Source organism: Orycteropus afer, unplaced genomic scaffold (genome assembly GCF_000298275.1).
Source record: "Orycteropus afer afer isolate SDZICR_OR568_19922 unplaced genomic scaffold, OryAfe1.0 scaffold00217, whole genome shotgun sequence".
Taxonomy (NCBI): domain Eukaryota; kingdom Metazoa; phylum Chordata; class Mammalia; order Tubulidentata; family Orycteropodidae; genus Orycteropus; species Orycteropus afer.
Window position 1 is genome coordinate 2,104,021 of NW_006921804.1, and position 13,808 is coordinate 2,117,828.

The 13,808-nt window shown below is 40.2% G+C and overlaps 1 protein-coding gene across 1 annotated transcript in view; it reads left to right on the forward strand.

Annotated features, from left to right (window-relative positions):
• Positions 1-13,808, forward strand: part of LOC103203458 (GON-4-like protein) — a 159,683-nt gene that overhangs the window by 12,742 nt on the left and 133,133 nt on the right. The window contains exon 2 of the mRNA XM_007948466.1: positions 13,183-13,374. Coding sequence (XP_007946657.1) covers positions 13,183-13,374 — 192 coding nt within the window. The remainder of the gene's footprint in view (positions 1-13,182; positions 13,375-13,808) is intronic.

Genomic DNA, 13,808 nt, shown 5'->3' on the forward strand with positions numbered 1-13,808 from the left:
GAGGAGAGACCCGTTGTTGCATCTAGATGGCAGCTTCCTAGCTTTTAAGGTCCCAGTCGCTACTCGCCAAAGTAGTAGGTGGAACAATGTTTTTGTATAGTATGTTATGCCAGTTGAGCTTGATGTCCCCTGCAACTATGGTCCCAAGCCTGCAGGATCAACTGCTCGGTCTTGAGGAGTCTTTTGAAGCACATAAAAATTTAATTTTTAGAAGGTCCCATTCATCTAGTTTATCTTCTGCTGTTTGTGCATCTTGGGTTATGCTTGACAGTCTATTTATGCCATAAGTTAGTCACCTAAGTTTTTTTTTTTTTTTCTTTTGTTTTATTTTGATGTATCTGAGTGAGCAGAGTACTGTGCTACTCTAGTTGCTAGTTGACAGCACTTATGCACTCCCCACTTGTCTCCTGGTGAGTGAGATAGAGAATGAGAGTGGGTTCACAGAGCTCTGTTAGCTGCTTGTGAAGAGCAGTTAAGGGTGAGTTGGTCTTATAATGGCTGTCATGTATCTTTGCCCAGTTGGTACAGAAGCAAGTAGTTGCCCTCGCTCAGTAGGTGGGTCTGCAGGTGGTGCAGATTTGGTTGAGTTTTATGGGCATGGTTGCTGTCTCCCATTCAGTTAGACAAAAACAATAGAGAAATCACCAAAAAAGTAGAAACAAGGAGGACAGAAAACACACTCTGCTTAAACATACAGGAATAATCACCAAAAAGAGAAAGAAAAAAAAAAAAGGAAAGGCATTAAATGAGAAGAAATATTTAAAGAAATACTTTAAAAAGAGAAAAGTAATATAAATAGAAAAATAGAAAAAAAAACCCCCACAATATCTGAGGAGAAGGATATAACAGCAAAGAGAGTAAAAGAGTAATAAATAAAAAAAATGAGAAAAATGGAAAAAGAAAAAGAAGGGGTAGGAGTACCACAAGAAAGAAAAAGAATGGGATCCAGCAAAAGGGAAGAGAAAACAAACAAACCATAAAGTAGCACTTGGGAAGGGAAAAAGCAAGAATAAAAATAAAGAGGAAGAGACATAAAGAATAATTTTAAAACAAAACAAAACAAAAAAACAAATTTAGAGGGTGTGAGTCAGGGCACCCAGGCACTGTCAGAGCATACAGACTGGGATGGAATTCCTGCCTGTCCAGAAGGTGAGTGGAAGTAGGGGATGGCCACCCCTCTGTTCACCAAAACACTGTGAGGTATAAGAGTAACAAGGAGAATTTGAACCTTTCCAGTTGTCAGCCTCCAGTTTGGTTGCTTGTGCTGTCCTTGGGAAGCTGAGCATATTCTTAGGTCCCTGGAATCTGAACAGGAACACCGCTGCTTCAGCGATCCATGACGGCTGCACCACTTGTAAATACTCAAAATGACTGTGCCCTCTGGACAGCCGAAAGTCCACAACTCAGTTTGTCTCCTTTGCTGTTTCCCTTTTTAGTTAGCCATCAGTGTGGCTGTCCATGCAGCCTTTGTGAGTAGGGCTGATTTTTAGGTTAATTCTCAGGTCCTAACACTACTTGGAAATATTTGAACAGTGTGTGTCATCAAGATAGCTGACAGTCCACAGCTCTATTTGTCCCCTTATTGACTGTTTTCATTCAGGTTCTTTTAGTAGTTGTTATTTAATTTCCTTCTGTATCCTTCCTTTCAAGGCTCAGGGCTTCAGGATTATCTTCCGTAACCGTGTCAATTGGTTTCTCTTTTTTTTTGTTGAAGAGGATCTGTGTAGCTTGTTCTGTGTATTCTGCCATCTTACCAGAAGCTGACTCTTCATTTTTTTGTTTAATTTGCGTAATACTCCATTGTATGTACCATAGCTTGGTTTTCCATTCATTTGTTGACAGGCACTTAGGTTATTTCCATCTCTGCTGATGTAAATAGTGCTGTGATGAACATGGGTGTGCATGTATCTATTCATGTCCCAGTCTCACCTTTAGGAGGTGAGCAATAGGATTGCTGGATCAAATGCTATTTCTATTTCCAAATTTTTAAGGAAGTGCAATACTGTTTTCCACAGTGGTTGCACCATTTTACAGTGCCAGTGGTGTATGAGAGTTCTAGTCTCTCCATACCCTTACCACCGCCAAGGGGCAGGGAGGCCACATATTCTGACCTGCTCTAACCCCACAAGAGGAAGACAGAATCACCATCAGTAGCCCAAGGCCTATTCCTGCGAGGCCAAACATACTGCCCCCCTCCAGCCCTTTCATCAACCGTGACACCATCTGTTCCTCCCGCAGTACCCACTACCACCTCTCTCCTGGGTTCGATAATTCACTGCAGTGGCCACAAAGAACTCACAGATTATGGGGTTTATTAGGGAAGTACCAGTGTACAGATCAAGTTCAGAAATGCACTCAGTCTTTTGCAGCCAGCCATCTCACTTAGCAGCAGGCAGCCTCAGTAGCACATTGCTCTCTCAGTAATGCATATCTCTTGAGTGTCTCTCACAGCAGTGTGTGTCTCTCAGGTCTCTCAGCAAGGGCGTGTCTTTCAGGAGCGCATTTCTTTCAGCAGCATATCTTTCTCCGCAGTCAGGGAGATTCCTTCTGCCTCTAGAATGTCTCCTTTTGAGCCTGACAGAGTGGCCAAACCAACCAATTCCTACATCAAAGTTCTACACACCTGAGAGAGATCTAACTTCCCAGAAAATTGCTTGGTGCTGCATGCAACAGAAATAGCCCAGGTGCATAGCTTTAACAATCAGGAGCTACTCAGTTGCTCATGGCAAATTCCACCACGGAGTTTACAAAGACTTATGGCTAGAAAAGCCAAACTATGTAATTTACTACACCGTACCAGTGTTTGTTGTTTTCTGTCCTGTTGAACTTTGCTCTTATTGCTGGAGTGAGATGATAATCTCGTTGTTTTGATTTGTGTCTTTCTAATGGCTAATGACTGCAAGAATTTCTTCATGTGTTTGTTGGCTGCCTGAATATCTTCTTTGGTGAAGCATCTGTTCATATCCTTTCCCCATTTTTGAATTGGATTGTTGTCTTTTTGATATTGAAGTGTTGAAGTTTTCTAAATTTCAGAGGTAAGTCCCTTGTCAGATATGTCATTGCCAAATATTTTTTCCCAATTCGTTGTTGTTGTTGTTAGGTACCATTTAGTCAACTTCGACTCATAGTGACCCTGTGTACAACAGAACAAAAACACTGCTCAGTCCTGCACTAGCCTCACAATCCTTACTATACCTGAGCCCATCATTGCAGCCACTGTGTCACTCCATCTCATTGAGGATCTTCTCCTTTTTTGCTGAACCTCCACTTTACCAAGCATGATATCTTTCTCCAGGGGATGGTCCTTTCTGACAACATGACCAATGTAGGTGAGACCAAGTCTGGCCATTCTCACTGTCAAGGAGCAGTCTAACTGCACTTCTTCCAGGACAGATCTGTTAGTTCTTCTGGCAGTTCATGGGACTTTCAATATTCTCACCAGCACCACAACTCAGAAGCATCAACTCTTTGGTCTTCCTTATTCATTGTCCAGCTTTTACATGTATGTGGTGGAATGATTGGTAACACCATGGCTTGGGTTAGGTGCACCTTAGTTTTCAAAGAAACATTTTTGTTCTTTGAGTACTTTAAAGAGGTCTTCTACAGCAGATTTGCCTGCAGTACGACATCTGATTTCTTGACTGCTGCTTCCATTGGTGTTGATTATGGATCCAAGTAATATGAAATCTTTGACAACTTTAATCTTTTCTCCACTTAACCGTGATACTGGTTGTTGGTCCAGTTGTGAGTAATTTTGTTTTCTTTATGTTGAGGTGTAATCCATACTGCAGATTGTAGTGTTTAATCTGCATCAGTAAGTGCTTCAAGTCATCCTTACTTTTAGCAAGCAAAGTTGTGTCATCTGCATATCTCAGGTTGTAATGAGTTTTCCTCCAATCCATATGCACTTTCCTTTTCATATAGTCTAGCTTCTCAGATTATTTGCTCAGCATACAGATTGAATAAGTATGGTGAAAAGGTACAACCCTGACACACACCATTCTTGATTTTAAACCATGCAGTATCCCCTTCTTCTGTTCGAATGACAGCCTCTTGATCTATCTTCAATTTCCTTATGAGCACAATTAAATGTTCTGGAATTCCCATTCATAATTTAATTATCCATAGTTTGTTGTGATCCACATAGTTAAATGGCTCTTGCACGGTCAATAAAACACAAGTAAACATCTTTCTGGTATTCTTTGCTTTCAGCCAAGGTCCATATGACATCAGCAAAAATGTCTCCTCTTCCACATCCTCTTCTGAATCCAGCTTGCATTTCTGGAAGCTCTCTGTCAATATACTGCTGCAACCATTTTTGAATTATCTTCAGCAAAATTTTACTTGTGTGTGATATTAATGGTATTGTTTGATAATTTTCACATTCTCTTTGATCACCTTTCTTTGGAATGGATACAAATATGGATCTCTTCCAGTCAGTTGGCCAGTTACCTGTTTTCTAGATTTCTTGGCATAGACGACGAGTAAGTGCCTTCAGCGCAGCATCCTTTTGTTGAAACATCTCAATGGGTATTAAGTCAATTCCTGAAACCTTGTTTTTTGGCAATTCCTACATTACAGCTTTGGCTTCTTCCTTCAGTACCATTGGTTCTTGATCATATGCCACCTCCTAAGATAGAAGAATATGTATAGTGGTCATTTTTGTTGTTGATAAAGTTATTTCCAATTAATAAGTTGTTGGTTTTGCATAATGCTATCATGGCGTCTCCATCATGATTTCTGTCACCAAAGCCACATTTTCCAACTACTGATCCTTCTTGTTTACAGCTTTCACATTCCAATCATCAATATTTATTTATGAGTGCATGTTTAAGTTGGTAAAAATCTTCAATTTCTTCATCTTTGGCGTTAGCGGTTGGTGGATGGTGTTAATTGATCTTCCTACTATCTCTTTGGATATTATCCAGTCACTTTCAGCATTGTACTTCAGGATGGAGTTTTTTTTTTCCCTCTGTCTTTTAAATTTTATTTGGGAGATCTTGTGGCGTAGTGTCTAAGGCATTTGACTGCAAACCAGAAGGCTGGTGGTTCAAACCCACCAGCCACTCTTCAGAATGATGATTGGGCAATCTATTTCTTTAGAGATACTGCCTTGGAAGCCTGCTATGAGTAGGAAATGACTCGATGGCAGTGAGGGTTTTTTTTTTTAAATTCATTGTGGTAAAATATAACAAAAAGTTTGCCATTTTAATCAATTTTAGGTGTACAAATCCATTGACGTTAATTACCTTCACTATGTTGTGTAGCCATCAGCACTGTCCAGTTCCAAAAATGTTTATCACTCAAATAGAAATTCAGTACTCACTAAACAATAACTCCCAAGTCCCACCTCAGTGCAGCCCCTGGTAATGACTAATATAAACTTTGTTTCTGTGCAGTTGCCTCTTCCAGATATTTCATATAAATGGGATCATACAATCGTTGTCTTTTTGTTTATGACTTACTTAATTTAGCTTGATGCTTTCAGAGTTCACCCGTATTGCAGCATGTGTGAGAATTTCATTTCTCTTTACAGTTGAACACAGCACTTTGTTGTCCCTTTATCTGTTGGTGGACACTTTGGTTTTTCCCACCTTTTGGCAACCATAAATACTGCTACAATGAATGTTAGTGTACAGGTATCTGTTTGAGCTCCTGTTTTCAATCTCTTGGGTATATACCTAGAAATGCAGTTATTGAGTCTCGTAATTCTGTGTTGAACTTCTTTAGTATACAGTAAACTGTTTTCACAGTGGCTGCATGATTTTACATTCCCAGCAACAATACACAGTGATTCTAATTTCTCTGTATCTTCACTAGCACAGTTATTTTCTGTTTTTCTGATAATAGTCATCCTACTAGGTGTGAGATAATATCACATTGTGTTTTTTGTTTCCAATGAGTAAAGATGTTGATCATTGTTTCCTGTGCTTACCACTCCTCGGAAGGAAGGTTGGGCATTCCTACTTCCATAGTGATGCTGCCTTGGAAACCCAAGGAGGGGTCGCTATGAGTCGGGGCCGACTCGATGGCAAGTAACAACAACAACAACATTGGTTATTTGTATTTCTTCTTTGGAGAAATGTCCGTTTAACCCCTTGCTGCTTTTTAAATTAGGTTGTTTATTTTTTTGCTGTTGACTTGTAGGGATTTTTATATATTCTGAGTATTAAAATCTTAGCACATATATGATACCCTAGGCTTTAACCATATTCTTTTGTGATGGTATGGGGCACAACCAGAGTCCCGTGGCCTGCGTCTCCCCTGGGCTTCTGTAGGTTCCAGCTCAGGAAACTACACCATGTCTCCAGGACGCTGTCTGTGAGGGCAGCTGAGGTCCCAGCTGTGGAGAAAGGCCTAGACACTATACTGGAACATCCACAGAGCTCCTGTGGAAGGGGAGGGAGAAGAATGCCGGGCTCCTCATTGTCTCTGTCCAGACATTATCTAGGGAGTGGTAGTGGGATTCCAGTGATCCTCCTAGAGGTCTCTGTCCACTCTCTCCTGTGCTACATGGTTTGGAGTCTGCAGGTATAGATGCTCTTGACCACAGATCCATCCCACTGTACCGACTTGATTCTGGGAATCCACAGAAGGTGAGGGTCCTTTTGAAGAATTTAAAATTTCATCTTACTAGATTTTGATTTCATTAGTGTACAACTAACCTCCCTGCAGAGCTTAGTTTTTCTCTTGTTTGTTGACTGTGGTAAACTTCTGTGACAACATTAAAGGATGATCTTGCTAAAAATTTTCTGGGCCAGGGGTAAACCTTGAGATATCGTAGGCTGAGAAGACTCTTCCCTTTCTCTCTCCATGGGATCATGATGGTGTCTTAGCTATGTGAAGCTAATTGGCTGTTGACGCACAAATCTGGAGGTTCCATCAGAATGCCAGACTTGCCCCCGGGAGGATAGAACTGAGCACCTTGGGAAAAAGAAGCCATGGGTGGAGCAAGCAGGGTTTCAGGATAGATCTTTTTTTTTTTTTTTTTTTCCCCTGACAATGAATGTGATGTTGTTTCTCTTCAATTTGTCATTTTTGGCGTAGTAGGTCATATAATTGCCTGATTCCCAATGGTGTAGTAGATCATATAATTGCCTGATTCCCAATGGCCAATATCAGTCCATTTTAGCTCACTAATGCCAAGGATATCGATCTGAAGCATTCCATTTCATTTTTGACAACTTCCAGGAATAAATTAAAGCTTCAAGTTGCAATATTGAAAGATTCTATGGGCAAAATGTTGAACGATGCAGAAGGCATCAAAGGAAGATGGAAGGAATGCACAGAGTCACTATACCAAAGAGAATTGGTTGATGTTCAGCCATTTCAGGAGGTAACATATGATGAAGAACCTGTGGTAGTAAAGAAGAAATCCAAGTTGCACTGAAGGCATTGGTGAAAAACAAGGCTCTAGGAATTGACGGGATACCAGTTGAGATGTGTCAGCAAACAAATGCAATGCTGGAAGTGTTTGCTTATCTGTGCCAAGAAATTTGGAAGACTGCTACCTGGCCACCTGATTGCAAGAAATCTTTATTCATGCCCGTTCCAACAAAAGATGATAGAACAATATTGTTAACATCACACACAAGTAGCTTTACAGAAGATAATTTAAAAAATGGTTACAGTAGGATATCAGTAGGGAGCTCTGAGAAATTCAGGCTAGGTACAGAAGAGGGTATGAAACGAGGGTTATTGTTGCTGATGTCAGATGGATCTTAGCTTAAAGCAGAGAATACCAGAAAGATGGTTTTTTTGAGTCCACAAAGGAACTTGACTTTTAAATCATAACAAATTATGGATAACATTGTGAAGAATGAGAATTCCAGAACACTTAATTGTGCTCATGTAGAACCTGTACATAGACCAAGAGGCAGTGGTTCAAACAGAATAATGGGATACTGAGTGGTTTAAAATAAGAAAACATACGTCAGGGCTGTGTCCTTTCACCATACTTAATCAATCTGTATGCTAAGCAAATTATCTGAGAAGCTGGACTATATGAAGAAAAATGAAACATTAGGATTAGAGGAAGACTCATAAACCTGTGATATGTTTGCTGAAAGTGAAGAGGACTTGGAGCATTTGCTGATAAAGGTCAAAGATTGTAGCCTTCAGTATGGGTTACACTTCAACATAACCAAAACTAAAAACCAAACTCAACTGCCATCGAGTTGGATCTGACTCATAGCGACCCCTCCTTGGGCTTCCAAGGTGGTATCACTATGGAAGTAGATTTCTCAGCCTTCCTTCTGAGGAGTGGCTGGTGTGTTTGAAACTCCCGACTTCTGGTTAGCAGTCAAATGCCTTAGGCACTATGCCACCCAAGTGCCCACCTCAACATAAAGAAAACAAAAATCCCCACAACTGGGTCTATAAGCAACATCATGGGTAAGTGGAGGAAATACTGAAGTTGGTCAGGATTTCATTTTATTTGGATCCGTAATCATTGGCCATGGAAGTAGCAGTCAGGAGAGCAAATGATGTATTGCACTGGACAGATATGCTGCAAAAGATCTCTTTAAAGTATTAAAAAGCAAAGATGTCACTTTGAAGACTAAGATGTGCCTGACCTAAGCCATGGTATTTTCAGTGACTTCATATGCATGTGAAAGCTAGACAATGAATAAGAAAAACTGAATGTGATGGTTAGTGTTATGTGTCAACTTGCCTAGGCCATGATTCTCAGTTTTATGTAATTATCCTCCATTTTATGATCTGATTTAGGGGAGATTCCTTAGGGGTGTGACCTGCATCCAATACATATGGATGTTCTGGCAAAGCTTACTTACTCTCAGTCCTGCATCATCTTTGGATCTCCATTTCTTGGAATGTGAGTTAGCAGCCTGGTGCCTGATCTGTAGATTTTTGGATTTGCCAGCTCTAGAAACCTTGTGAACCAGCAGCCTCTGCCTGTCAATTTTGGGTTTATCACCTCCTGCATCCATGTGACTAAGGAAAAGCCTGTTGCTTGACCCACGGATTTTGGCACTTGCTAGCCTCTGGTAGCATAGTGCCGAAGGCACGACTGCTAACCAGTAGGCTGGCGGTTCAAACCCACCAGCCACTCCTCGTTAGGAAGATGGGGCAATCTATTTCTGTAGTGATACTGCCTTGGAAACCCAAGGAGGGGTCGCTATGAATTGGGTCCGACTTGACGGCACATAACAACAACAACAAAGCCTCCACACCTGCATGAACCATTTCCTTGAAATAAATCTATTTATGTGTGTGCGTGTGTGTGTGTATGTATATATGTTGAATCCCTAGAAAACGCAAGCTAAAATACTGAAGAGGAATTGATGCCTTTGAATTATGGTATTGGCAGAGAATACCAAATATTCCATGGACTGCCAGAGAATGAACAAATTTGTCTTGGAAGAGGTACAGCCAGAATACTCCTTAGATGGGAGAATTATGAGACTTCATCTTATGTACTTTGGACATGTTATCAGGAGGAAATAGTCCCTGCGGAAGGAAATCATACTTGGTAAAGTAGAGGGTCAATGAAAAAAAGGGAGACCCTCAATAAGATGGATTCACATAGTGACTATAACAGTTTTGCTCAAATAGCAACAATTGTGAGAATGGTGCAGGTCCAGGCATTATTTCATTCTTTTGTATATTTGGGTATGTTTGTTTTAAAAGTCATTTGTTAATTTAGTTTTTCAAATGTTAAAATCCAAACCAGTTGCTATTGAGTCGATTATAACTCATGGCGATCCCATGTGTGTCAGAGTAGGACTGTGCTCTGTAGAGTATTTAGTGGCTGATTTTTCAGAAGTAGATTCCCAGGCCTTTCTTCCCACATGCCTCTGGGTAGACTTGAACCTCCTTCCTTTCCATTAGTAGCCAAGGATGTTAACCATTTGCACTACCTAAAAAAAAACACCAAACTCACTGCTGTCGAGTCAGGTCCAACTCATAGCAACCACTCTTTGGATTTCTGAGGCAGTTAGCACTGTGGAAGATCGTCCAGTCTTCTTTCCAAGGAGTGGCTGGTGGGTTTAAACTTGCCAGCCTCCTGATTAGCAGTCAAATGCCTTATTAAGCACTATGCCACCAAAGGGACTCCTTAAAAATGTTAGATATGGTTAATTCTAAAAATTATTAAAGATTACTGAAAAAAGCTTGGCTGTAGTGATGATTACAGTTCCCTCTTACAAGAACTTTGGCTGAGAGGAAATTTTGGTTTTATAGATTTATAGATTTTATAGATTTAGAATTCAACCCCTTGTTATACAGTCGCTGTTAAAGCCAAGTCTTAAGGCTTTATGGCATTGTGAAGTAATCATGGGCTACAGAAGTAAAAGAAACAATATTGACAGCAAATACAATTAAAGATTGTGCTGTGGTTTATTTTTAAATAAAGGCTCTTTTTAATTTTTTGGGAATCTATCTTAAAAACATATCTGCCAATTGAAACTGATAATGTTGATGAGATGGCAGTTGAAAACCATACATAAGCCATTGGTTTTGAGTGAGCTCAGCGATATAACTTGATTTCTTTTTTGGGAAACAAAAATTTTGAGCAGGTAATACACAAACTAGGAGCTCTGGTAGTGTAGTGCCTAAGGCATTTGCTAACCAGAAGGCTGGTGGTTCAAACCCACCAGCCACTCCTCGGAAGGAAGGTTGGGCAATCTACTTTCATAGTCAGAAACCCAAGGAGGGGTCGCTATGAGTCGGGTCTGACTTGACAGCACATAACAACAACAACAACAGTACACAAACTTAGGGGAAAAAATCCATAAATACAGAAAGTACACAGTGACAAGGTAGGTACTCTTTGACCTTGTCTGCTTTTTGGCCGAATCTTCTTCCCAGAGGAAGACAATCACTATTTAATGTTTTCATGTGTATGTTCCAGAGGTACTCTTTCTTTTTTTTTTTTTTGTAAGCTCTTCAAATATTTTATTTTATTTTACTGTGATTTGGGTGAAGATTTACGGAGCAGATTTCACTTTGTATACAGCAGTTCACATACACTTTGTCTCATGACATTGACCACAATTTACCACAATGCAACAGCTACCCTCCCACTTCCTCCCGATAATTACCTCTTCCCTATGTCCATCCCTCCATACCCTCCTGCCCCCTGAGCTGTCTCCTGGTGCATAAGCAGTCCTTCTTTCTCCCGTGATTGTTTTCTCCAAGGAGTGTATCTATCTCAGGTAAATGTTCAACTCATATGCCTGTCTTTTGCTTGGTTGGAAGCCACAGGTGTGGGTTCAATTCTAGACCTAAAGGGCAGCTAGGGGCCATAGTCTCAGTGGTTCCACCAGGCTCTATCAGACCAGCAAACCTGATCCCCCCCCTTTTTTTTTCTCCAAATGATTTTGAGTTTTGTCCACATTGTTCTCCCTCTCTATCCAGGATCTCCTACATCTATCCCCTTCAAGTGGTTGACATTGGTAGCTGGGCACCATCTAGTTCTTCTCGTCTCATAGTCATATAGGCTACAGATTGGATGGTGTACCAGCTGCTAGGACTGATTGTATCCATGAATTTTTGGTTCTCTTCATTCTTTGCTCTGGATGAGGAGAGACCCATCGTTGCATCTAGATGGCAGCTTGCAAGCTTTTAAGATTCCTTTTGCTACTTGCCAAAGTAGGAGGTGGAACAATGTTTCGTATAGTATGTTATGCCAGTTGAGCTTGATGTCCCCTGTGACTATGGTCCCGAGCCCACAGGTTCAACTACTCAGTCCCTCTGGGTAGCTGGCTGTGACCAAGCAGTGACTACCACCTTGCCTCTCAATTTACCACAATGCAACAGCTACCCTCCCACTTCCTCCCGATAATTACCTCTTCCCTACGTCCATCCCTCCATGCCCTCCGCTTTACTATACACCTGGGAATTCAGATCATACATATAAACTTATAGGACCGTTGTCTGCCAACCCTATACATGTTCTTGGGTACACTCCCCACTTCATAGACATACCTAATAGTTCAGCCTGTCCACCAATCGGTCCACCCATCTGTCCATCCATATACCCATGTTTGCCTTCACTGACAATGCAGTACTGTATGTGCAAAAGGGTTCATCTTTGTTGTCTGTACCTCCCATGTACCTCTCTATATCTTTCTTTTCCTCAGTGCCACTATATTGATCACTCACATTTGGTACATTGCCCTTCTCTTCACCCAAATCAATACTTATCTTTATTTATCTAACAGTGTTCCCTCCTCTCCCCTCCCACCCCTGGTAACCAAAAAAAAAATTTCCTTCCATAGATAAACCTTTCCTTGACTTTTACAAACATAGACTAATACAATATTTGTCCTTTTGTGATTGACTTATTTCACTCAGCATAATGTCCTCCAGTTTTTTCCATGTTATATATTTTTAGAACTCATTATTCTTTATGGCTGCATAGTAGTCTGTGTATGTACCACATTTTGTTCAACCATTCATCCATTGATGGGCACTTAGATTGTTTTCATCATTTTGCTATTGCAGATAGTGCTGCACTGAACAAAATGTGCATATGTCTGATTACGTCTTGTAGTATTAGATCTTCAGGGTATATACCTGGCAGTGGCATTGCTGGATCATAAAATAGTTCTGTTTCTAGTTTTTTGAGAAAAACATTTTCCATAGTGTTTGTACCATTTTACAATCCCTGTTCATGTGTTAGTAGTTTTGTTTGATAATTTATTAAAAAAAAAATAAGGTCCCATAATTTTGTACCTATGTTTTCTACAAAGAACTTTGTAGTTTTAGCTTTCATATTTAGGTCTTTAATCCATTTTGAGTTAGTTTTTGTGTATGGTTTGAGGTATGGGTCTTATTTCATTTTTCTGCATGTGGATATCCAGTTTCACCAGCATCATTCATTAAAGATACTGTTTCTTCCCCATTGAATGAACTTTTCACCCTTTGCCAAAAATCAGTTGCCTATAGATGGATAGATTTCTTTCTGTGTTCTTGATTCTATTCCAGTGGTTTTTGTGTCTTTCACTGAACCAGTACCAGGCCATTTTGATTACCTTGGCTATATAGTATGTTTGGAGAATGAGAAAGGACACTGTTTTTAATAGAGGGAATGCTTATATAGTAATGTTTAATTCATGAAATTATCTTACTAAACAGGACTTCTTAACAAGATGCTGATTTCTATAGCAGAGTATGGTTGAATGGGCAAGTGTGGAACAATATTTATCATTCTTTCAGGAAAACCTCAAATGCATTCTGGAGGGGAGACATCTTCACTGCCACCAGCCAGCCACCCTGCAAAACCAGGGGCCCAGCCTAGGAAATCACGCCAGCCAGGTGTCTGTGCCTCTTCTCAAGAAAAGCCACCCAGGACTCTAGCTCATCGAGCTGAGGACGAGATAGAGGACGGTGGACTCTTCATTCCAATGGGTAGGCTTTCTTTTTCTTTTTTTTAATTCTTAAAAAATCTTTTATTGAAATAGCATATATAGAAAACTGTACATATATCCTAAGTGTACAGTTCACAGAATTTTCATAAATTGAGTACATTCATATGCCAGCAGATCAAGAAACAGAACATTCCAGTACTCCAGAAGTCACTCTTGCACTCCCTTTCATTTATTACCTACCTCACTCATGGGTAATGACTATCCTGACTGCTGGTAGCATAAATTGGTTCACCTGATTTGTATTTAATTTGATTGGAATCAGAGGTATGTACTTCATGCATATTTTTTTTTTCTTTTTTTTTATTGTGATTTGGGTGAAAATTTACAGAGCAAATTCACTTTTCATACAGTAGTTCACATATACTTTGTCTCATGATATCGACCACAATTTACCACAATGCAACATCTCCCCTC